This window comes from Neofelis nebulosa, chromosome 3 (genome assembly GCF_028018385.1).
Source record: "Neofelis nebulosa isolate mNeoNeb1 chromosome 3, mNeoNeb1.pri, whole genome shotgun sequence".
NCBI classification, from domain to species: Eukaryota; Metazoa; Chordata; class Mammalia; order Carnivora; family Felidae; genus Neofelis; species Neofelis nebulosa.
In genome coordinates, this window is record NC_080784.1 from 205283282 (window position 1) to 205305662 (window position 22381).

The 22381-nt window shown below is 48.9% G+C and overlaps 1 protein-coding gene across 7 annotated transcripts in view; it reads right to left on the reverse strand.

Moving 5' to 3' along the window:
- Positions 1-4951: 4951 nt before the first annotated feature.
- GRK4 (G protein-coupled receptor kinase 4) overlaps positions 4952-22381 on the reverse strand; it is a 96287-nt gene continuing 78857 nt past the window's right edge. For 6 of the 7 annotated variants that reach the window (XM_058719651.1, XM_058719653.1, XM_058719654.1 and 3 more), the window contains 6 exons: positions 13270-13359; positions 12143-12351; positions 8603-8737; positions 6652-6789; positions 6155-6292; positions 4952-5106 (listed from right to left, as the gene is read on the reverse strand). In XM_058719651.1, the coding sequence (XP_058575634.1) occupies positions 5053-5106; positions 6155-6292; positions 6652-6789; positions 8603-8737; positions 12143-12351; positions 13270-13359 (764 nt within the window). In that variant the 3' untranslated portion in view covers positions 4952-5052. The remainder of the gene's footprint in view (positions 5107-6154; positions 6293-6651; positions 6790-8602; positions 8738-12142; positions 12352-13269; positions 13360-22381) is intronic. The other variant, XM_058719650.1, reaches the window with a different exon arrangement.

Consider the following 22381-nt stretch of genomic DNA (forward strand, 5'->3'; position numbering starts at 1 on the left):
ATTTTCAAGTGCACAGTTCAGTGGCACCCGATTCAAATTTATTTTAGAGTCTTTTTTAAGTTTATTATTTTTCTATTTTTTAATGTTTATTTTTGAGAGAGAGAGAGAGAGAGAGAGAGAGAATGAGTGGGGGAGGGGCAGAGAGAGAGGGAGAGAGAGAGAGAATCCCAAGCAGACTCTTGTGCTGTCAGCGCAGAGTCTAACGTGGGGCTCGGACCCACAAACCACGAGATCGTGACCTGAGCCGAGATCAAGAGTCAGACGCTCAACCGACTGAGCCCCCCAGGCACCCCTCACATGCCTCGTGTTATAGATGATGAAACACAGACCCAGGAGGGGTGGTGACATGAAGTGACGGGCCGAGTCCGGATCACCAGGTCCTAGCGCTGACGCCCCGGGTAAGGTGAGCACTAACGGGAAACTTTGAGTCGGAAACTCTTAACAACAGTATGCTCACAATCCAGCAAGAACCTGAGGCGGGCGAGCAAAGATTGGGGACAGTACTAGCCAGGACCGGTACGAACACACGCAAACAGGACTCCAAACACCGTTAGTTGAATAGATTCTTGTCACTTTTCTCAAGAGTGATTTGGCAGCATCCATCAAAAGATTTAAGTACACAAACCATTTGACTTAGCATCTATTAAGAGTGTTACTGGGGCGCCTGGGGGGCTCGGTCGGTTGGGCGTCTGACTTCAGCTCGGAGATCGTGATCTCGCCGTTTGTGGGTTCGAGCTCCGCGTCGGGCTCTGTGCCGACAGCTCGGAGCCTGGAGCCCGCTTCGGATTCTGTGTCTCCCTCTCTCTCTGCCCCTCCCCGGCTCGCATTCTGTCTCCCTCTCTGTCTCAAAAATAAGCAAACATTAGATATTTTTAAAAAAATTTTTAAGTGTTCCTCTAGAGACATTATTAGATAAGCACTCAAAGATGGAGGTACAAAGGTGTCAATCAAAGTAATAATATCAAAAAGATGAAACGACATCAATGTCCAACATAAGGCATTTGGTAGAAACATTCATACTTCTGTACATCAGAATGCCCAAAAGCCATTAAAAAATGACACATTCAGGAGGATGTGGAGAACCTGGAACCCCGTGCACTGTCGGTGACAATGCAAACTGGTGCAGCTACTGTGGAAAACAGGATGGAGGTTTCTCAATTACCCAGCGACCCAGCAGTCCCAATTCTGAGCATTTACCCAAAAGAATTGGCACCTGGGCCTCAAAGAGATATCCGTACACTGTTCACAGCAGCGGGATTCATAGCCGCCGAGAGGTGGAAACCCAAGCGCCCGTCGGCGGATGGACGGACAAACAGTGTGGTCCATCCACACAATGGAGTGGTATTCAGCCCTAAAAAGGAAGGAAACCCCGGGGCGCCTGGGTGGCTCCGTCAGTTAAGCTTCCAACTCTTGATTTCGGCAGGTCACGATCTCACAGTTCATGAGTTCGAGCCCTGAGTCGGGTTGAGTGCTGACAACATGGAGCCTGTGTGGGATTCTCTCTCTCTCCCTTTCTCTCTCTGCGCCTCCCCCCCTTCCCCCCCCTCCCCCGGGCAAATAAATAAGTAAACATTAAAAAAAGAAAAAAAGGGGGAAGGAAATCCTGCCACCTGCCACCACCTGCATGAACCGTGAGGACATTATGCTCCGTGAAATGAGCCAGTCATGAAAGGACAAATGCTGCATGATCCCCTTTATATGAGGTCCCTAGAGTAGTTAAATTCAGAGAGACAGAAAGGACATGGTGGGAGCCAAGCGCTGGGGGGAGAAAGGAAAGTTAGTGTTTAATGGGGACAGAGTGTCAGATTCACATCAGTCTAGAGATGGGTAGTGGTGACGGTTGCACAACAATGTGAATATACTTAATGCCACCAAACTGGACACTTAATGTTAAGAGGGTACATTTTATGTATATGTATGTTTTGCCACTGAAAAAATAAAGAAAAAGAAATACCTCATTTCTTTTTTTAAATTTTATTTTATTAAAAAAAATTTTCATGTCGATTTAATTTTTTGGGAGAGAGAGACACACACACACACACAGAATCCAAAGCAAGCTCCGGGCTCTGAGCTGTCAGCACAGAGCCCTACACAGGCCTCGAACTCATGAACTGCGAGATCGTGACCTCAGCCGAAGTCAGATGCTTAACCAACTGAGCCACCCACGTGTCCCAGAAATACTTCATATCTAATGAAAATCTTTACCAGAAGAAAAACCTAGTTTTTGATGAAACTAACAGGGAACTTTGAAGACATTTTTGGTGGGAGAGGAAATTTTTAAAAATTTTCAGAAGGGCAGTTTGTTCTCATAGGTATATAACATACATTCTTTTAAAATGTCCTTATACCTTTTTTTAGTATGTAATTGTGCTTTATTGGGGGAAAACAAATAATTTTTACAAGACAGGGTTTATTTTTATCTTTTTTTTTTTTTTAGTTTTTTTTTTAAGTTCATTTATTTGTTTTAAGAGAGAGAGAGAAAGAGCATGAGCAGGGGACAGGCAGAGAGAGCGAGAGAGGGAGAAAGAGAATCCCAAGCAGACTCCACTGTGTCAGCACAGAGCCTGACATGGGGCTTGATCTCATGAACTGTGAAATCACGACCTGGGCCGAAATCAAGAGCCAGTCACTTAACTGCCTGAGCCACCCAGGAACCCTTGTTTATTCTTATCTTAGTAATAAACAGATGCGGTCGACAGAAAAGGGCAGACAGTGCTTATAAAGGAAACAGCATTCCTCTGTCCCTTTTCCACCCATCCCAGTGGAAATGGGCAGAACGCCCACGGAAAGCCACTTTGAATTGCTTTAGCTCTTTCTTGTAGTGTTTACATCAACCGTTCATACACTTTAACCGAGGGAGTCCCTGCTACAAATCTATACAGGGATGTCCATCCCACTGGTGTTTATAGCAGCAAGAAAGCTGCAAACAATGATTGTGTGGATTGTCTGATACATGATGGCCTAAATGTGCAGCAAAAGATAATATTTGAATGACATGGCAAGAAACAAGTTAACTACGAATTATATAAATATAGAATAAACTGCTGATAGGGATTATCTTTGGACAGTGGCTGATATTAAAGGTGAATTTTTCATTGTGTAGCCTTTACTTTCAAAACTCTCTTCAATACATGTGTACTTGCTTATAACCAGAGAGGGAAGACAAGTCAACACATGACGTTCCGGTCTGAAAAAATCCTCCCTAGATTTGTTGCCTCAGTCAGGACTCTTCGCTTGGTCTTGGAGACACTCAGCTCAGACTGGCTTAAGCAGGGGGAAAAAAAAACGAAAAACAAAAAGGAAGTAAGGACTGAACTGGTCCCTGGAGCTGTGCACAGCCCCCCAACCCTGAGGGCAGACGGCCCCTCAGGCTCCCCTGGGGCCGGGGCTCTGCAGGCAGGTGGCTCCACCCCCACGAGGGGCAGGAGTGTCCTCGGAAGGGATGAAGGCAAGCTGGAGGACCACCGCCCCTGTGCCCACACTGATGGAAGTGTCCGGAAGGCCTCAGAACATAAACAGGTGGTAGGAATAAAGGTGATTTTTATTTTCTTTAGACTTTTTTTTAGAAAATTTTTTAGATTAGTCTAATTTTTTAGAAAATTAGACTGTAATTTTTACCAAGAGCAAGCATTACCCTCCCACAGTTACTAACATATTTACTGAGCGGGTAGCACGTACCAAACGCTCTACTGAATGCTTTACGAAGATGCTGAAGTTTCTGTCCCCACCTCCTGCCGTCTCCATTCTGGAGACGAGGGCCCCCACCTGAAGAGAAGCCATCTCTAAAATAAAGGTAACTTCTCTCTCCCCTCACCTGGGTATAAAGCACGCTCGGGATCAACGTCTGCTGGTCTCCAAGGACAAGGCCAGGCGGGGGCTTTCCTTGAAACACTGGCCCAGCGCTACTGTGCTCCAGCGGCTGACAACACGTGTGGAAAACCAATTTCAGACACGCCGTGATGCCGACGGCACTCAGAAGCACCTCCGGGCGCAGGTCTCCGCCAAGGCAGAGCGGGCAGCCGTCCCCCTGGGGACATGTGGCGGACCCTGGCTCACTCTCCTGCACACCGCCGTGGGGTGGTGTCCCAGCATCCAGAACAAGTCCTTGCCGTTGGCTCAAGTCGCCGAGGTCTGGGCCCTGGCTTCTCACCCCACAGCCCCCGCTGAAGGCCACACACACGTGGATACGGGAGAAAGCGCCAGTTCTGCACCTCGGGGCCACCCGCAGAGGTCTGTGTGCACCCCACCCCCGGGGGCTGCACAATGCCTGTGGGTGTGAGCGCCCCTCCCCGGGCAACAGAGCCCACGTTTCCACCTGAGGTTTGGGGCTCCGCCTTCTTCTCTGGGCAGCAGGGGCTGAAGGAGAGTTACTGACCTCAGAATTCTGGGGGCTCCTGCCGGCTAGGCGCCAACCAGCGCTTGGAAGGGGGCTCCTCGCCCACGACCACCTCCCACCTGTGCGTCAGGCCGGGGAGCCCCGAGGTCCCAGAGACTCACTGGGGCTGCCGCGGTTGGGTGAGTCACGGCTGCCAGCCACGCCCTGGCCTCAGGGTGCTGGAAACACCCCTGGAAGGTGCACGGCAGCCACAAGGACGGGCACGCAGGCGGAGACACGCCCCGGCGGGAGAATCTTGGTGACCGAGGCGCAGATGTCAGCCTGAATGCAAGCGGGAGAAGGCTTTGTGACGCTGGGGCCCTGGGGAAGCCGGGGCCGGCCTGTCCTCTCCCCCTCAATGACACCGGAGGGCACTCTGGGCTGAGGAACGGAACCCTCAGCTCTGGACACTGGTGGGCAGACGCCCAAGCCCTCCCCTCTCCCCTCTCCGTGGCACAGGTCCACCCCTGGGGGTCTCAGCATCCGGGTGGTGCACAAGGGCCTTCGTCTTCAACCCAGCTTTGGTGACAAGGTGATTCACGTATGAATATAGAGACGTCTGCAGACTCATGAGGCTCTCATTTTACGAGGTGTCACATGTTTATTGCTGTTCACAGATGGGGTCAAACACCGCGCTCGTGCTCCTGGGCGCTGGGGCCCGGCTCTGCAGTGGGTGGTCACACCATTGAGGGCAGCTCTTCCTTGTCGCTGGGGACACCGCTAATGCAGCCCTGCAACACGGCAGAGTGGCCGGGTCAACCTCTTACCCGCTCGGCCGGCTCAGCTCTCCCGTGCTGGACGCGCAACTTTACAACCACGGGGAGGGGGACCAACTTTAGGGCTGAGTTTCACACTTCCTCTCATCACCTCACGGTAGGGAAGCTGCTCAGTTCACACACACACACACACACACACACACACACACACACACACAGTGTCTCAGATTCGCTTTCTCTGTCACACACCCAATTGCAATTCCTCAACCCCGAGCTGGGCCTGCAAGGAAGGAAACAGGGCCCGGGCTCCCCCTGCAAGCACCGGGTGGCGCAGAGCGGCCCCTCCCGCACCGGGACACCACAGCTGCAGGTGTCCCTGCCCGGCAACCTGCTCGCCTGCTCAGGCCTGCGTGTGGAGCGTGTGCAGACACGACTTCCCGCGCATGGACAGACCGACCGTGCTAACGCACGCCTGGTCCCCGTTCTCCAAGGAAATGTGGTCATGGTGGACGTGCCCGACAGACCTTTCCCACCCAAGGCGTGTTTTTTACGCTGAACAAAGATGGACTCGAATGTTAGTGGACGAGCTCTGAACGAGGCCTTCGAGAACGGACAGGGCACCAAGCAGGATAAGCCGCTAGTCCAAGGAGAACTGCACTAGGAGGAAACATTTCTAGATACGGCCCGCGAAGTGTCTCCGAACCACTCCTCCAGGTTCTCTGTGAAAGCAGGCTAGCGAGGGAGCGGCTGTGAAGTCAGAACGGGAAGGGAGTAGTCTACATGGCATATACCGTTTCCCGACTGTTCTCCACGACACTGATTTCGGAGCACGCTTAAGGGCTTTGTCACTGAGAGAGGGATCTGCTTCGGAGGCAGGTAAGCCCTTTTCCTTTTTGGATCAGAACAGTCTTCGTACCAACAGCAAACGACCTTGTGAGGGTTTTTGAGCCCCCGTGGGGCTCAAAGAGCACCACATTGCCAGAGCACTTAAATTATGTTTCTTTGCTTTTAACACGTCACGTTTTTTAAGAAGCCAAAATAACAACATGCTTTTTGCTCTTACCCCTCTTCTGAGGAGTCTATAGAAGAAGCCTCTCTTTGCTTTGGGAACTGGGTGGCACAGTGTCTCTTGTAGATGTAGTGCCACACATTCTCCAGTGTCACTTTCGTTGATGTCCTTAAAACAACCCGATTCGATCATCTGCATCCACAGAGAAGTGGGGGACACCGCGAGGTCAGTCGGCCACTCCCCCCCCCACCCCACCCCCGGCAACCGTGCCCAGCACTCCGGGGCCACCCCCATTCCCGTCCTCTTTCCTGCTTGCTGACTCCTTCTCGGGGTCCCTGCCCCGGCCTCCTCCTCCTCTCCCTGAGCGCACCCCCAGAGCAGGCCAGTACCGTGGGCGCTGGGCACCGGCCAGGCCCGCTTTCGAAGTGAGACCCATCGTGGACAACTATCCCCTTCTACCTCCAAGCACACGCGCACGCGCGCGCACACACACACACACACAAACACACACGTTTCCTCCTGGCATCGTACCCCGTGGAAACCCGCAGTACCTCGTTCTGCCAGGGGATGGAGACAGAGCCTGTGGCAAATTGGCTGTAGAAAGTATCGTCCGTGGTGTCCAGGTAGACTCCCCTCACCGTGGAGAATTGGTCGATATCCACGACATCCTTACAATACACTGCCTTCGGCTGTGTGCAAAGAACAAAAAGGCATTGGCCTCTGAGATGACTGGAATCAATCTTAGTTTCCTTAATTACTAAGAACACGACGCGTATGAAATGGACCCGTTTACACCGTATCTGAAGCCTTTCCCTTCTCCAGGGAAGTCTCCTCAGTCACAGGCCCTGCGGATGCCCTCTGGCCCACAAACCTCCTGAGGCCCCCGCCCTCCTCTTTTCTGCAGTGGAAGGTGGGTTACAGGCAGAGGCAGGGATGAGGAAGGGCAGGGCGGAGTCCCACCTGTGCCTCCAACCCTCGGCCTCCTTCGCGTGAAGCGCCCTCTGCAAAGTCTCAGTGGAAAACAGCAGGTCCTGCCTCCCCACCTGCTGTCAGAGGTCATCTAGTGGTCGGGAGCCGACCCCTCCTCTGGGACAGGAGACCAGGCCGGCTGCCCTGAGGATCAAGCAAGCAGGGCGGGGCCCAGCCTGGGCTGCCTCCTCCGTGCAGCTGCCTGTGCTTCTGGAAATAAGGCGTCGGCAGCTACAGACCAAACCGTGATAGTGCAAGAGGCACTGGCAGTTCTGAGAAATGTCCTGCCCACGTGCTGGAACCTGCACAAAGAAGTGACATTCCATAGGTTGCCGGTCAGCACACTTCAGAGCAGTGCTATCCGTTCAGTCCCCACACAGTGGGGGAAGGGAGCAAATGGTGGCCACACTCAGGAGGCAGTCCACGGGAGGCCGAAGGCCCAGAGCCCCGTCCTGCCCCCTCCCCCCCCCCCCCAGTAGACAAAACTGCCTACCCCACTGCCACCGGACTCTCCTGTCAAGTGGCCCCCACGGGCTCCTCTGGTTACGTTCAGCAGAACACGCAGAACAGCCCCGGAGCCGGGACCCGCCAGGGCCTGCCCCAGGCTCGCCGGTGTGGCAAGGGCATCCCCGCCCTTCCCCGGAGAAGACCGCCTGCCTTCCCTGCTCCTCTCGGACCGACGGCCCGTCTCAAGTCCCTGCGGCACACAATCACTAGCCAGGGGGTTGGCCAGTTGTAACAAAGGTTGCCAGTTTGTACCCTGTCTCCCTGCCTATGTCCACAGGCTGGATCGAGCTCCACGGCAGCGAGACCTGGCTTTCCTGTTCTCCCTGTGGCCTCAATCCCGAGATCTGTGTCCTGCAGGTAGTAGGCACCCAATGGATCTGTAGCCCGTGAGCTAGTTCAAAGGAGGGAGGCACCGGATAATGCACGGGAGTACGGAATAAACACCGTAAGCCCTGAATCACACCCTGCAGAACTCTCTCCTCTTCACGGGTCTGTGCTGTGCCTGCAGCAGGCGGTTAAGGAGAGAGTCCGGACTGCGTGCTGCTCATTCGTTCACACTTCCATCCACAGGAGCTCGCTGCCTGGTGTTCCCACAGGCGTGGCTGCAAACCGGGCTCTGGGCGCGGCCCCCGCCGCAGGCTCACGAGGAGACTCACGAGGAGGCTCAGGGGACCTCCAGGGCTGCCGGTGTGGAGCCAGGAACTGGGAGACGCATACAGGGCAAGTGCTTCCCAGACTAAAGAGGCAGCTGTGCCAGCGCTGACACAAGAAAGGGGACGCCGGAACATGCAAGGCCTTGCCGGGCCCGCCGAGGAGGCCGTGGGGTGGTGCTGAGGTTCTGCGTGGGGCAGGGCCAGGCTCAGCTGCCACGAAGGCCCGTGAGGACAGTGTGGTGCGTGGCGGGGGCTGGGGAAGGGGGCCCAGGGTGGGGCACCCCGGGCACAGCCGGGCTGTGACTCTGTATCTGCTGGAACAAAAATCAATGGGTCACGTGACCCCCTGCTCCTCTCTAGACAACATACTTACATCAGGACAGAAAGGGGGATCCAACATATTTGCTTCCAGCTTCTTGAAGTTAATGTCCTTGAACACGGGGTGTCCCTTCACTTCCGTTGCTCCACCGCTGAAGCCCAGCCGTTGTCTGGGATTCTTGGTGAGTAACTGTGCCAGAGGCAGAAGCGAAGTCAAGTTAAGCTCCTGGGACGCGAGAGAACTCAGAAAATCTCCGCAATAAGAACCAGGGAATTAGGGGTAGCAAAGAGCACCTCCATCCAAACAAAGTTACGCAAATTTCAAAGTTTCAACCAAACCTTGTTAATTCAGATTTCTGTACTTTAGAATGCATGGTGCTTCAAAAAAAAGTGGAAGGTAATAAAATAACCCTTGAGCCACCAGCAAATAAAGGGTGGGCTAAGTAAACCTTTGAGGAAGAATTTTAGCCATGGAAAAATTAAGGGGCTTTTTTAAAGGAAAAGAAACTGTCAAGAACGTCCAATATGCCATTTTAATACTATGTTATGTTTATAACCAGAAAGATCTTTATTCATTAACTAGATCACTGAGGAATTCAGATGAGGCAGAATTTTGGCAAACCTAGTTCTGGAAATTGTATGTTCTTAAAGTGATCAGGCAGCACCTCTTCCTAACGTGTTCCTTACTCACACACTCATCATCGTCACCAATTCAAAGAGGTTCATCCACGGTTACTATCAGTCAGTAAGGCTGGGGGTGCTCAAAGCAACATGGGAGGCCAGGGTCTCTAAAGCACAGCGGAGCAGGCCTGGGGAGCCCCTGAGCTTCTACCTAAGGTTTTATCGGAGCACAGCCGGGCCGTTACCTGAGCTGGGCCCAGGGCCGCTTCTGCGCTGGAGCGGTGAAGGACCAGCTGTGAGAGGGACCTGCGAGGCCCAGGCACCTTTACTCTCTGACCCCTCACAAGAAAGTTTGCTGGGGCGCCTGGGGGGCTCAGTCGGTTGAGCGTCCGACTTCAGCTCAGGTCACGATCTCACGGTGCGTGAGTTTGAGCCCCGTGTCAGGCTCTGTGCTGACAGCTCGGAGCCTAGAGCCTGCTTGGGATTCTGTGTCTCCCTCTCTCTCTGCCCCTCCCCTGCTCACAGTCTGTCTGTCTGTCTCTTTCTCAAAAATAAATAAACATTTACAAAAACAAAAACAAAAAACAGGAAAGTTTGCTGACCTTGGCCTCGCCTCGCAGCCAGCACCCACTTTTCTGAACAGAAATCAACTCCCAGTGCGACGCACGCCTACCTCGTTCACCTCCGCAGACCCACGGCCCTCATGTGCACTGTGCCCTCCGTCTAGAAGAGTCGTGGCCTGGCTCTCTCAGGCTCCAGCTTCCCACCTCAGACCTCCCTCGGCATACCTGTCACGACTGCTGTGACGACATCACGTGGGGAGCTGCTTGGAACAAAGCCTCCAGGGCCGGGGGGGACTCCCGCTCACTGCTGTGGCCCCAGCACCCAGCCGGGGCGACAGCTGAGTAAGATTCACTCAGTGCAGCTACCCCTCGCACACTTCGTTAATTAGGAACAGATCTGGAAACTAACCGTGGTGCCAGATACAATCCCCACATCTCAGGGCTCCGTGACTCCATCATCCAGCCCGTTGCCAACACACACCCATCCAGTGGCCTTGGACTTGTGGTCAGAGAGCTCGCTTGGGATCAAGTCTGCCCACTGCCGTTGATGATGGGACATCACGAAAATCAAACTCTTAACTTTTCAACTGTGAGGCTAAGAAAATGCCCCAGAAATCCACCATGAGATTAGATGAGACAATCTGTCAAAGAGTTTTGAAAACTACAGAAAGGTGCCCACGTGTCAGGCGCCACTCTGACCTCCTGCTTGGGTCACCGTAAACACCGTAAACTTCCCTGCCTTCTGCTCTGTCGAGCACAAGTGCAACACCCTGACCTCACACCAAGTCCGGGTCACGCGCTCGGCACAGCTGCAGAGTGCTGGGGGCAGGCAGAGAGGGCGAGGGGCCCTGCAGAAGCCTGCGGCACCACCCCCCGCCCCGGCAAGTCCCTGTCCCCACAGGTGCCGTCCCCCTCGACTGCCCCTTGCCTCCCAAGACGCCCCCTCCTCTGGTCCGCGCTTGCTGGCACGGAACCCCCTCTCCAGGAAGCAGCCGCTGCCGATCTGTGTTGCCAGGCCCGGCACACGCACAGCTGCACCGCCTCCCGGCTGGCCTGTGGAGGAGAGGTCGTCACCACCCACAGCTTAGAGGCGAGGAAACCAGAGGTGCCGGCAGGGAAACCCGGCACGGGGAGCGGAGATGTGGCCCCTGGCACAAGCTCCAAGCCAGAGCTGCCAGCCCCAACGCGGGCACTCACGCGGGCACCGCCTCGCTCTCCGGCACCCCCAGCAGAGAACAGCACTTCTCCAGCCTGAAAAGCCCTGAGTCCTGGTTTCTTCCTTGTTGACGGCACCCGTCAAATCCTGCTTTTCCACTACAGTTCTTTTTCACGTTGGGTCTACGTGTGCATTCCTTAGGGGGCAGGCTCTTCCAACTCCATATTTTTACATTTCCACCGCCCTTATCGGTGCCTGGCAGATCACAAGCACTCGGTCAAATAGCAGCTTGGCCAGAGTGCTGTTAAACGTGGAGGTGCTGACTCAACACTGCCAGCTCCCAGCAGAATGAGCTGGCGGGAAGAAAGGCCAGCCTGCTTCCGCTGTCCGGTGACAGGCCACAAACATTGGTCACATCATATATGGAAACAACAAGGGAGGGAAAACAAAACAGGTGCTCTCCAGCCACCGACAACTCACCGAAGTTACTGATCTACTCAGTATAGCGGCTGTTGGTCCCACACCCACTTGGGGACCCACGCCCGGCCTCTCTGTGGCCTCCTCACCAACGACCTGGTCCTCCGCCCCCCCATTCCTGCCACTCTCTCTCCCTAGACTCTTTGTGACCAGCCAGACCTCCTGTCCTCTCCACACGCTCCCCCGGACTTTCTGACTTTGGCAAGGAGGGACCAGACTCCAACGAGCTGGGCCCCCACCTTGCCTAGAGCCTGCCAACTCTGCCCCTTCCCTTGAGCCCCTCTTCCTCACCCTCCTACAACCCACTTCGATTCCACTGTCCATCATTCAGCCACCCCTCGGCCTCCACCCAACCCCACAGCCTCGTAGGGCCCTTCACACATCAAGGAAGGTGGCAGGCACGTGGCAGGCCGTCAGGTCAAGGTGTCTGCTGTGAGCATGATTCCCGGCAGTAGTTAAAGAGGAAAGAAACATGAAAAGACAGAAAAACCTCACTGTTTCTAAGATACTGAAGATGCTGCTTTGTCTTTACTTTTGCAGGAAATGATGACCTTGGCCCCACCTTCCCTGTCAGGTGCGTGTTTGGAGAAAGCAAACAATGACTGCTCTGCTTTGCTCCCGTTGGCTGAAGCCCAGTCGCGTCGTTTCCCGGGCAAGGGCAGGACGTGTGGCGCCAGCCTGGCGCGGAGACTGCTGGGTGTCCCCAGCGCCGGTGGCAACAACTACAATGAGGCAGAGGGTGTCTCCCAGCCCGGCCCCCCCCCGGAGCCCGACCCACCATCCTGCAGACGGACTTGGCGTCCTCGGAAAACTTCCTGGAGTACTCCTCTGTGTCCTTCTTCACTCTGCGCTCGACTTCCTGTCGCTTGACCTTCTCTTTGAACTTTTTGAATGGAGAATGTCCCTGAATCATCTCATATATCAGGCAGCCAAGTCCCCACCAATCAGGACTAAAAGTATAGTTTTCATTATTGATAACTTCAGGAGCTACACAGCAAATACAGGAAATGTAAATTAAGTTTTGGTTTTAAATTTTCGTGCAGTTACTTACAAATAAAACACTATAAATTTAACATTTACTACAACATGAACCTCGGAAATGTGTTAAGGGAAAGAAGCCGGACGCACATGGCCCAAGGCGGAACAGACCAGTCTGCAGGGGCTGGGGCGGGAGGGGGTGCTGATGGGCGCGGGGTCTCTTTCTGGAGGTGAGGGCAACACCCTGTGGTCGCACATCTCCGTGAGCATGCTGAAACCCGCTTCAGAGTGGTGGACTCGACGGTGTGGGACTCATGTTTCAACAAAGCGGTTACTGGACACGGTCTGTACGATCCCGGAGCGTGGAACGAACAGCCACAGAATAAGGGCCACAGGGAAAGCGGTGCTCCGGGTAAGACCCCGCTCCTGAGGAGCGCGCCCCCTCAGACACCCAGAAGCATGCCCATGGGCACCCCACGGGTATCGGCCGCCTATTCGCAACACGGGAAGACCCCGCGGCAGGCGGTAGCACAGTGGGGGCGTGGGGCTCTCGGGGTCCCTCCTGCTGGAGGCCACCCCTGGGTCAGGCTGCACTGCTGGGCTGGAAGCTGACCCCAGGCCAGGGCCTCCCGCGCACAGAGGCTTTGCAAAAACCAGGGAACGATGGTTTCACGAGGGGCCTGAGAGGCCAGAGGGCACAGTGTGGGGACTGTGGCAGTGAGGGGGCCCCGTCCTATCCCGATTCTGCCCTCCCTCAGCTGTGTGACCCTGCAGGCCTCACACCCCACCTCTGTGAGACAGGAGGGCAGACGGAGGGCTCCCTCCGCAGTCCCGGCCCTGGCGCCCGTGCCCCTCCAGGCGGCCTGGACCTGGTCTCGGGTGTGTTCTGGGCATGCAGCGAGGCCCTCCAAGCGGCCCCTCACATACCCATGTAGCCGACGGTCCCCACTCTTCCTCGGACGGTCCGGCCCTCCGGGACCTCCACGGCTAAACCCAGGTCTGAGATCCGGATGTGCCCTGTGTGTTCAAGCACATCACACAAACCACACGGGGTGTGCCGACACATTAACGGCAAAAAACCATGGGGGAAAACCTAAAATTACGTGTACCTTCTCCACATTCCGTAAGACGCTATGCAGTTCCACTAACACAACAGGAAACCAGATTTACAGCTGCCTACTGACCAGGAAGCCCTTTAACCACAACCACTTGATGAGACAGAAGCATTGCATTTATTATTTTATATCTTATAAATAAAACTGTAATGCATAGTACATGAACTACACAAGCAAAAATAAACACTTTTGATCAGAACACCAGTAAGCTTATATGCAGGGACAACAACAGATGAATAAGGAGTTTTTCTCTGAAGAACAAATCGTAATAGCAAAATAATAAATAAAAATCAAGGAAATTCATTTAAAAGACTGTTATGGGGGCGCCTGGGTGGCTCAGTCGGTTAAGCGTCCGACTTCAGCTCAGGACATGATCTCACAGGTCTGTGGGTTCAAGCCCCATGTCGGGCTCTGTGCTGACGGCTTGGAGCCTGGAGCCTGTTTCGGATTCTGTGTCTCCCTCTCCCTCTGCCCCTCCCCCACTCATGCTCTGTCTCTCTCTCTCTGTCTCAGAAATAAATAAACATTAAAAAATTTTTTTTTAATTTTTTTAAAGACTATGTTATGTGTTAATGCCTGTATGTAGAAAGATTTAAGTAGTTAGAAAGATTAAGTAGTAGTTATTAAGTAGCTTTCTTTTCAGAGTCTAGAAAGATAAACCAGCCCTGGAGGCAGATACCCTGGTCACCCTGTTCACCAGGTGTCCCCAGCTTCGGACACAGCATCTGCATATAGTAGGTGGTCAATAAATATTTATTGAGGAAGTGAGTGAATCAACCAATAAATGTGTGCTGAGCATTAAAAATACACAACATACTGCTCAAGGCCCTGGGGTCGTTTTACAACAGTCCACATTGTGCTCTAGATGGAAAGATGACTCTCCCTTAGCGTGCCTGCCACCAGGAGTCACATCATTCCCTGCCCACCATGGGGGAGGCCGGAGGCTGGTGGGCACAGATTCTGGAGCCACACGGCCCAGACTTGAGTCCCAGCTCTGCCACTTACTAGCATGTCTCAGTTTCCTGCTTTCATACTGAAAGATTTCCTCAATAAGGCAGCTTTTATGTATTTTGTGTTTAAGTACAATACTGGCACGTCGTGAAATTTTAAGTGACCTTTCTTATTTTTCTTTTAAAAAGTGATTTTTTTTAACTGAGACATGAAAAGCAAAACTGCTGACAAACTGTGTTTGAGAACACGGCCTGTTGTGCAGACCGCGGGGAAGCCGGTGCACACACACCTTCCTAACGGGCACACAGACCAGCATAGACGGACAGCCCCCTCACAAAGAATTTGGCAATGTCTGTACAACTGCACGTGAATCCATCCTTCAGCCTCACACCCCCCAGGAGTCTATCCCAAGGACACACGAGATAAGGCAGGAAATGGCATGTGGACAAATTTATGCAGTAGAAATAGCAGAAGACGGGGAACAGCCTGCTGTCCGCCAGTGTGCACCGGGCAGATCATGCTGGTCCCTCCACAGGCAGGCGGACAAGGGAGTAAGCAAGGTCTCTATTTGGTGTTGTAGAGTGGTCCATGTTACATATTAAAGAAGCAAAGTGGGGGCGCCTGGGGGGCTCAGTTGGCTGAGCATCCGACTTTTGTTCAGGTCACTATTTTGCGGGTTCGTGAGTTCAAGGCCTGCACCAGGCTCACTGCTGTCAGCCTGTCAGGGAAAAGCCCACTTTGAATCCTCTGTCCCCCTCTCTCTGCCCCTCTCCCGCTACCACTCTCCCAAAAATAAATATTTCTTTAAAAGAAAAGAAAAGAAAGAAAGAAAGAAAGAAAGAAAGAAAGAAAGAAAGAAAGAAGAGGGAAATACTCTAATCATATTAATGTCATTAGGAACTAATATTTTCAGCATTAGGATTAAAAAACCCAAATGTGAAACAAAGAAGTTAAATGAGAATTGGAAATATCAACACGAATTCATGATGAATATTTTCTTTTAAAACAATGTTTTAAAAAAGTTTTTTTAATGTTTATTTTATTTCTGAGGGAGAGAGAGACACACACACACACAGAATCAGAAGCAGGCTCCAGGCTCTGAGCTGTCGGCACACAGCCCGATGCGGGGCTCAAACTCAGGATCCGTGAGATCATGACCTGAGCCGAAGTCGGACGCTTAACCGACTGAGCCACCGAGGCGCCTCTAAAACAATGTTTTCAAGAACAATGTTTTCTAGGAAGAATGACCATCATGGCATCAAAGAACATCTTAGCACCCACACTGTGCTCTCACAGAGCTGCTTTCCACACAGAGGACCAGGGCCCTTCAGAGAAACAGTTGATTCCAGGCCTTGGTCAGCACACGTGCAAGGTAATCCTGGAACATGTTTAATAAGAAACAATAACAGAAAACAAGGAAGTTATTAAAGGCTACTGGGCATCCACTGGCTGAAGATGGGACAAAAAACATCAAAAACATCAAAAAGAATAATTACTCGAATGGATGAAACCATATCAACATGTTAAAATCCATACGTTCATAATGATACCAAAACAGAACAAAAATCTCATGAGCATCTTGGAGAATGATAGAGAACTAACACAATACTCTGAAAAGTGGAAGTAAAAGAAGTGTTCAAGTATTTCACCCGCTTTTCCTGAACAAACAGGTAAGCGACGTTCCTTTTTACAGATGAATCTCAACAGATAAGTGCCAAAGGAGTGAGGGAATTAGAATAGCACCATTGTACAATCCTGGAGAAATGATGGGTCTTGATGTTGACCATTAAGCCGTTAAGTGAAACGCTGGTGGGGAACAAATAATGGACGGATCAGGCTGACAAAGCATCTGAGAGCACTCATCAATCTGAACACCATAAAAAGAGAGACACTCCAGCATCGTATGCCTCCTGATGTAGTACAACAGGAGTTACACACACAGTGTGCTCACCAAAAATCAAATCTGGACCTATTCCAGCCTCCAGATCTAACTACTGGCTTCCAGGGAAAGTAGGGCAGTAGGAAACATGTTAAATCCAGCCAAGTCCAGAACACAGGAAATTCTACGGGACAAATGTCTGTGTACTTGTGTGGCAGGGCGGCCATAACCCAAGTGCCACAGGCTGGGGGCCTTCAGCAAGATAGTTACTTCCCCACAGCCCTGGAGCCTGGAGTCCCAGACCAAGAGCCCGAGGGCGGGCGGCCTCTGCGCTCGGGGTGTAGAGGACCGCTCTTGCCCTGTGTCTTGACAGCGTCCCCCCACCCCGTGCATGTGCATGCGTGTCTTAACCCCACCTCTTGTAGGAACACTAGTCAGATTCAATCAGGACTTTCCCCAGCGGCTTCCGGCAACTCTAATCACATCTTTAAAGACCTTAACTCCATTGAGCTGCGAACAACACGACCTTGAACTACACGGGCGCACTCATGCGTGCGGTTTTCTAAATATAGGACAGGGCTATAAATGTATTTTCTCTTCCTTAGAATTTTCTTAACATTTTTTCTCTGGCTTACCTCATTGTAAGAATACAGTATATAATATTATGACATATAAAATATGTGTTAATTGACTATTCATGTTATGAGAAAGGCTTCTGGCCAACAGTAGGCTATTAGTAGTTAACTGTTATTGTTTTTGTTGTTGTTTTTAAGTAGGCTCCACGCAACATGGGGCTCGAACTCACGACCCTGAGATCAAGACCTGAGCTGAAATCAAGAGTTGGTCACTCAACCAACTGAGCCACCCAGGTGCTCCAGTAGTTAAGTTTTGAGAAAGGTGAAAAATGATCTGTGGATTTTTGACTGCGTGGGAGTTGGTACCCCTAATCCCCATGTTGTTCAAAGGTCCACTACCTAGTCACGCTCTGAGATACTGTGGGTTAGGGCTTCACAACATGAACTTTAGAGGGACACAATTTGGTCCATAACACCTGGTTTCACAAACAAATAAATGACAGAAATAAGCAGGGAGAAGAAACCTAGGAAGTTAAAAAAAAAAAAAAAAAAAAACTCAACCAGATATCAACGAAATGTAATGTGAACTTCATGCTATATTCAACACACAACTATAAAAACATTTATGAAATAATGAAGGAAGATTTAAAACGGATGGTATATTAGGTGATGTTAAGGAATTGCTAAATACTTTTGGATGTAATAATAGTACTGGGTTTATGTTTTAAAAAATAGCATTCTTACCTTTGATATATATTTTAGAGATAGAAGAATATGGTGTTTAGGACTTTCTTTAAAATCACTGTCAATGATAAAATGCTACCGGTTTTTACAAAAATCCACTACTTATCTTGCTATTTAGGAATATGCCTATTTCATAAAACCGAGGTCTCTGCTATAGAAAACATAGGAATGATAGGTTTTCTTTTTTATGTCAACTACCAGCTACATTTCACAAACCAAGTCCCTCTTAATTTATAAGTTTTCAAAAAAGAGTGTTGACATATTTAGGATGGACAAATGGTAAATATACCCTACAACCTGGAACAGATGATAGTTAGCACTTTTTAAATTTAAATTTTATTGTAATTCCAGCACAGGTAACATAGGGTTATATTCGTGTCAGGTGTACCACATACTGATTCAACAATTGTATATATTACTCGGTGCTCGTCAAGATAAGTGCGCTCCTTAATCCTCATCACCCATTTCAACCATCCCCACCCCCGTCTCCCTTCTGGTAACCATCAGTTTGTTTTCTGTAGTTAAGAGCCTGTCTTTTGGTTTCTGTCTTTATTTTGCCTTTATTCATTGCTTTTGTTTCTTAAATTCCACATATGAATGAAATCATATTGTATTTGTCTTTCTCTGACTGACTTATTTTGCTTAGCATAATACTCTCGAGATCCATCCGTGTTGTTGCAAATGGTAAGATTTCATTCTTTTTTATGGATGAATAGTATTCCATTGTATGTATATACCACATTTCCTTTATCCATTCATCAGTCGGTGGACATGGGCTGCTTTAATAATTTGGCTATTGTAAATAATGCTGCAATCAACACAGGGGTTTCAAATTAGTTTTTTTTTTGTATTTTTTGGGTAAATATCCATAGTGCAATCATAGGGTAGTTCTATTTTTAATTTTTTTTTTTTTTTTTTTTTTTTTTTTTAATTTTTTTTTTCAATGTTTTTTAATTATTTTTGGGACAGAGAGAGACAGAGCATGAATGGGGGAGGGGCAGAGAGAGAGGGAGACACAGAATCGGAAACAGGCTCCAGGCTCCGAGCCATCAGCCCAGAGCCTGACGCGGGGCTCGAACTCACGGACCGCGAGATCGTGACCTGGCTGAAGTCGGACGCTTAACCGACTGCTCCACCCAGGCGCCCCCTATTTTTAATTTTTTGAGGAACCTCCACACTGTTTTCCAGAGTAGCTACACCCGTTTTGCATTCCCACCAACAGTGCACAAGGGTTCCTTTTCCTTCACATCCTCTCCAACACTTGCTGTCCCTTGTCTTTTTGATAATAGCCATTGTGACAGGCATGAGGTGATATCTCTTTGTGGTTCTGATTTGCATTTTAATACAGGACAGTGATGAGGGTGATGAGGGATGTTGAGCATCTTTTTATGTGTCTGCTGGCCATCTGGATGTCTTCTTTGGAAAAGTGTCCATTCATGTCTTCTGCCCATTTTTAATTGGATTATTTGTCTCTTGGGTGTTGAGTTTTGTTTTGTTTTGTTTTTTTGTGGTCCAAAGGGATGTTCCTCTAACTCATAATTTGGACCAAAATCGACCAGAGACATAATTAGTCCCAGAAAAGATAAACCAATATCAGAACTTTAAAAATTGAAGAAAAAGAGAATTGATGTGAAAATATATCTTTCAATAATAAAGACTAAAGAGAGTAGACACAGAATCAGGAAATTCCAGTATCCACAACAGAGAACAGAAAAGAACTTTCACCAATACAGGTCTTATGTCATAATAATGTAAACAACATTTTGGAATGTACAATTCAAGAAATTTTTTTGTAAAAGTATATAAAGTTGTATGTACCCACCAACAACAGACACATTTTTATCACCCTTGGGTCCAAGAGACGTTGTAATGGGAAAGAGACATGTACATAACTGTGTGATTACTTCAAGTCTGAGATAACAACAAAGATTTTGTACAGATGTAGAAGACAAAGAAGGACACTCGAAACCATTAGTATTCATATCAGTGACACGAACTAGGAATTCATACACTTGGGATCCCCATCAAGGAAGAGGCACCTGGAAAGTCAAAGCCACATTCATAATAATGAAAAGATTTCTGTCCCGCCTGAATTTTCATGAACAAAATACATGAAGTATTTTGAAGTATTCTGAAGTTTTCCCAAAATTGTGTCGATTCAGGATCATCTCCATTGCATTTGGCTCGCATTTTAAATAAGATTTTAAGGGAATTTAAATGCTTTCCCACAGTGTGTCTGTGCTCACAGATTCCTAGGATACCTGAAGTCTTTTCCCTGGTGCTTAAGTTCATAGGATTTCGTGTCACTGTGCTTTCATGTGTGTCCTCGAAGGGAAGAGGGACAAGTGAAGGCTTTCCCACAGAGCAGTCATTCACAAGGTTCTCCCCACCAAGGGCCATCACACATACTTGCAAGTCTGTGGGACACTGGAAGGTCTCACCAGAGTCCTTACATACAAAGGCTTACTGTCCACTGTGCACCCTCTTGTGTTCTTGAAGGGAGCAGTGGCTTGTGATGGTCTCTCCCCAGGGTATTTCTTCATGTGCACTCAAAGAGATGAGGAAAATTTGTATGCCTTTCCACACTCCTTACATTCATAGGGTTTAATCACGCTGTGCATTTTCAAATGACCTTGAAAACTTTGCGGCTGACTGAAAGCTTTCCCACACCCCATACACTCAAAAGGTCTCTCCCCATTGTGTGCCCACATGGTGCTTGCAGGAGTGATGGACACCTGAAGGCCTTTTGGGTGTTGAGTTTTATAACTTCTTTATATATTTTGGATATTAACCCTTTATGGGATATGTCATTTCCAAATATCTTCTCCCATTCAGTAGGTTGTTTTCTTGTTTTGCCGTTTCCTTTGCTGGGCAGAAGCTTTTTACTTTAATGTAGTCCTAATACTTTATTTTTCCATTTGTTTCCCTTGCCTCAGGAAACATATCTTAAAAAATATTGTTATGGCTAGTGTCAGAGAAATTACTGCCTGTGCTGTCTTCTAGGATTTTTATGGCTTCAGGTCTCACATTTAGGTCTTTAATCCCTTTTGAGTTTATTTTTGTGTATGGTATAAGAAAGTGGTCCAGTTTTCCTAACACCATTTGTTGGAGAGACTGTCTTTTCCCCACTGTATATTCTTGCCTCCTTGGCCATAGATTAATTGACCATATAATTGTGGGTTTATTTCTGGATTTTCTATTCTGTTCTATTGATCTATGTGTATATTCTTGTGCAAGTATCATACTGTTTTGATTACTACAGCTTTGTGGTATATCTTGGAATTTGGAATTGTGATACCTCCAGCTTTGATTTTCTTTTTCAAGATTGCTTTGGCTATTTGAGGTCTTTGTGGTTCCATATAAATTTTAGGATTGTTCATTCTAGTTCTGTGAAAAATTCTGTTGGTATTTTGATAGGGATTGCATTAAATCTGTAGATTGTTTGCGGTAGTATAGACATTTTAACAATATTGGTTTTTCCAATCCATGAGCATGGTATATCTTTCCATCTGTTTGTATCATCTTCAGTTTCTTTCATCAATGTTTTAAAATTTTCAGAGTACAGGCCTTTCACCTCCTTGGTTAAGCTTTTTCCTAGGTATTTTATTTTTTTGGTGTAATTATAAATGGATTGCTTTATTAATTTCACTGCTGCTTAATTATGGGTGTATAGAAATACAATGGATTTTTATACATTGATTTTGTATACTGCCACTTTAGTGATATATCAGTTCTAGCAGTTTTTTGGTGGAGTCTTTCGGGTTTCTACATGTAGTGTCATGTCATCTGCAAATAGTGAAAGTTTGACTTCCTTGCTGATTTGGATGCCCTTTTATTCCTTTTTCTTGTCTGATTGCTGTGGCTAGGACTTCCAGTACCATGTTGAATAAAAGTGGTGAGAGTGGACATCCTTGTCTTGTTCCTGACTTTAGGGGGAAAGCTCTCAGTTTTCCCCCATTGAGGATTATATTAGCTGTGGGTTTTTCATACATGGCCTTTATTATATTGAGGTGTGTTCCTTCTCAACCTACTGTGTGAGGGCTTTTATCATGAATGGATATTGTACTTTGTCAAATGTTTTTTCTGCATCTATTGAAAAGAACATGTGGTTTCATCCTTTCTCTTATTGATGTGATACATTACAATTGATTAATTTGCAAACACTGAACCACCCTTGCATCCCAGGAATAAATCCCACTTGACTGTGGTGAGTGATTTTTTTAATATATTGTTGGATTTGCTATGCTGGTATTTTGTTGAGGATTTCTGCAACCATGTTCAGAGATATTTGCCTATAGTTCTCTTCATAATCATCTTTTTTTAAAAAAACCTAATTTCACCACAAATGTCAAGTTCTGCTTTACAGACAAGAACAGAAGCCCTAACAAGCTGTCTAGATGGGAAATGAAAGAGTTACTCTTATGTTCTATGGTTTCTGGTGGAAATTAGTTCTTGGTTGAATTTTAACTACATGATACTAAAAATCCTAAAATCAATCACATTCAGAAGTCATAAAGTATAGCTAGGATTACATTTTAAAAATTAAAAGAATAGGAAAACAAGAAGAAAAGATTTAAAGTCTCCTGAAATTGGAGCACCTGGGTGGCTCAGTCAGTTAAGCATCCAACTCTCAATTGCAGCTCAGGTGATGATCTCATGGTTTGTAAGATCGAGCCCTGTGTCAGGCTCTATTCTGACAGCACAAAGCCTGCTTGGGAGTCTCTGTCTCCCTCTCTCTCTCTCTGCCCTTCCCCACCATGCACGTGCATGTGCAC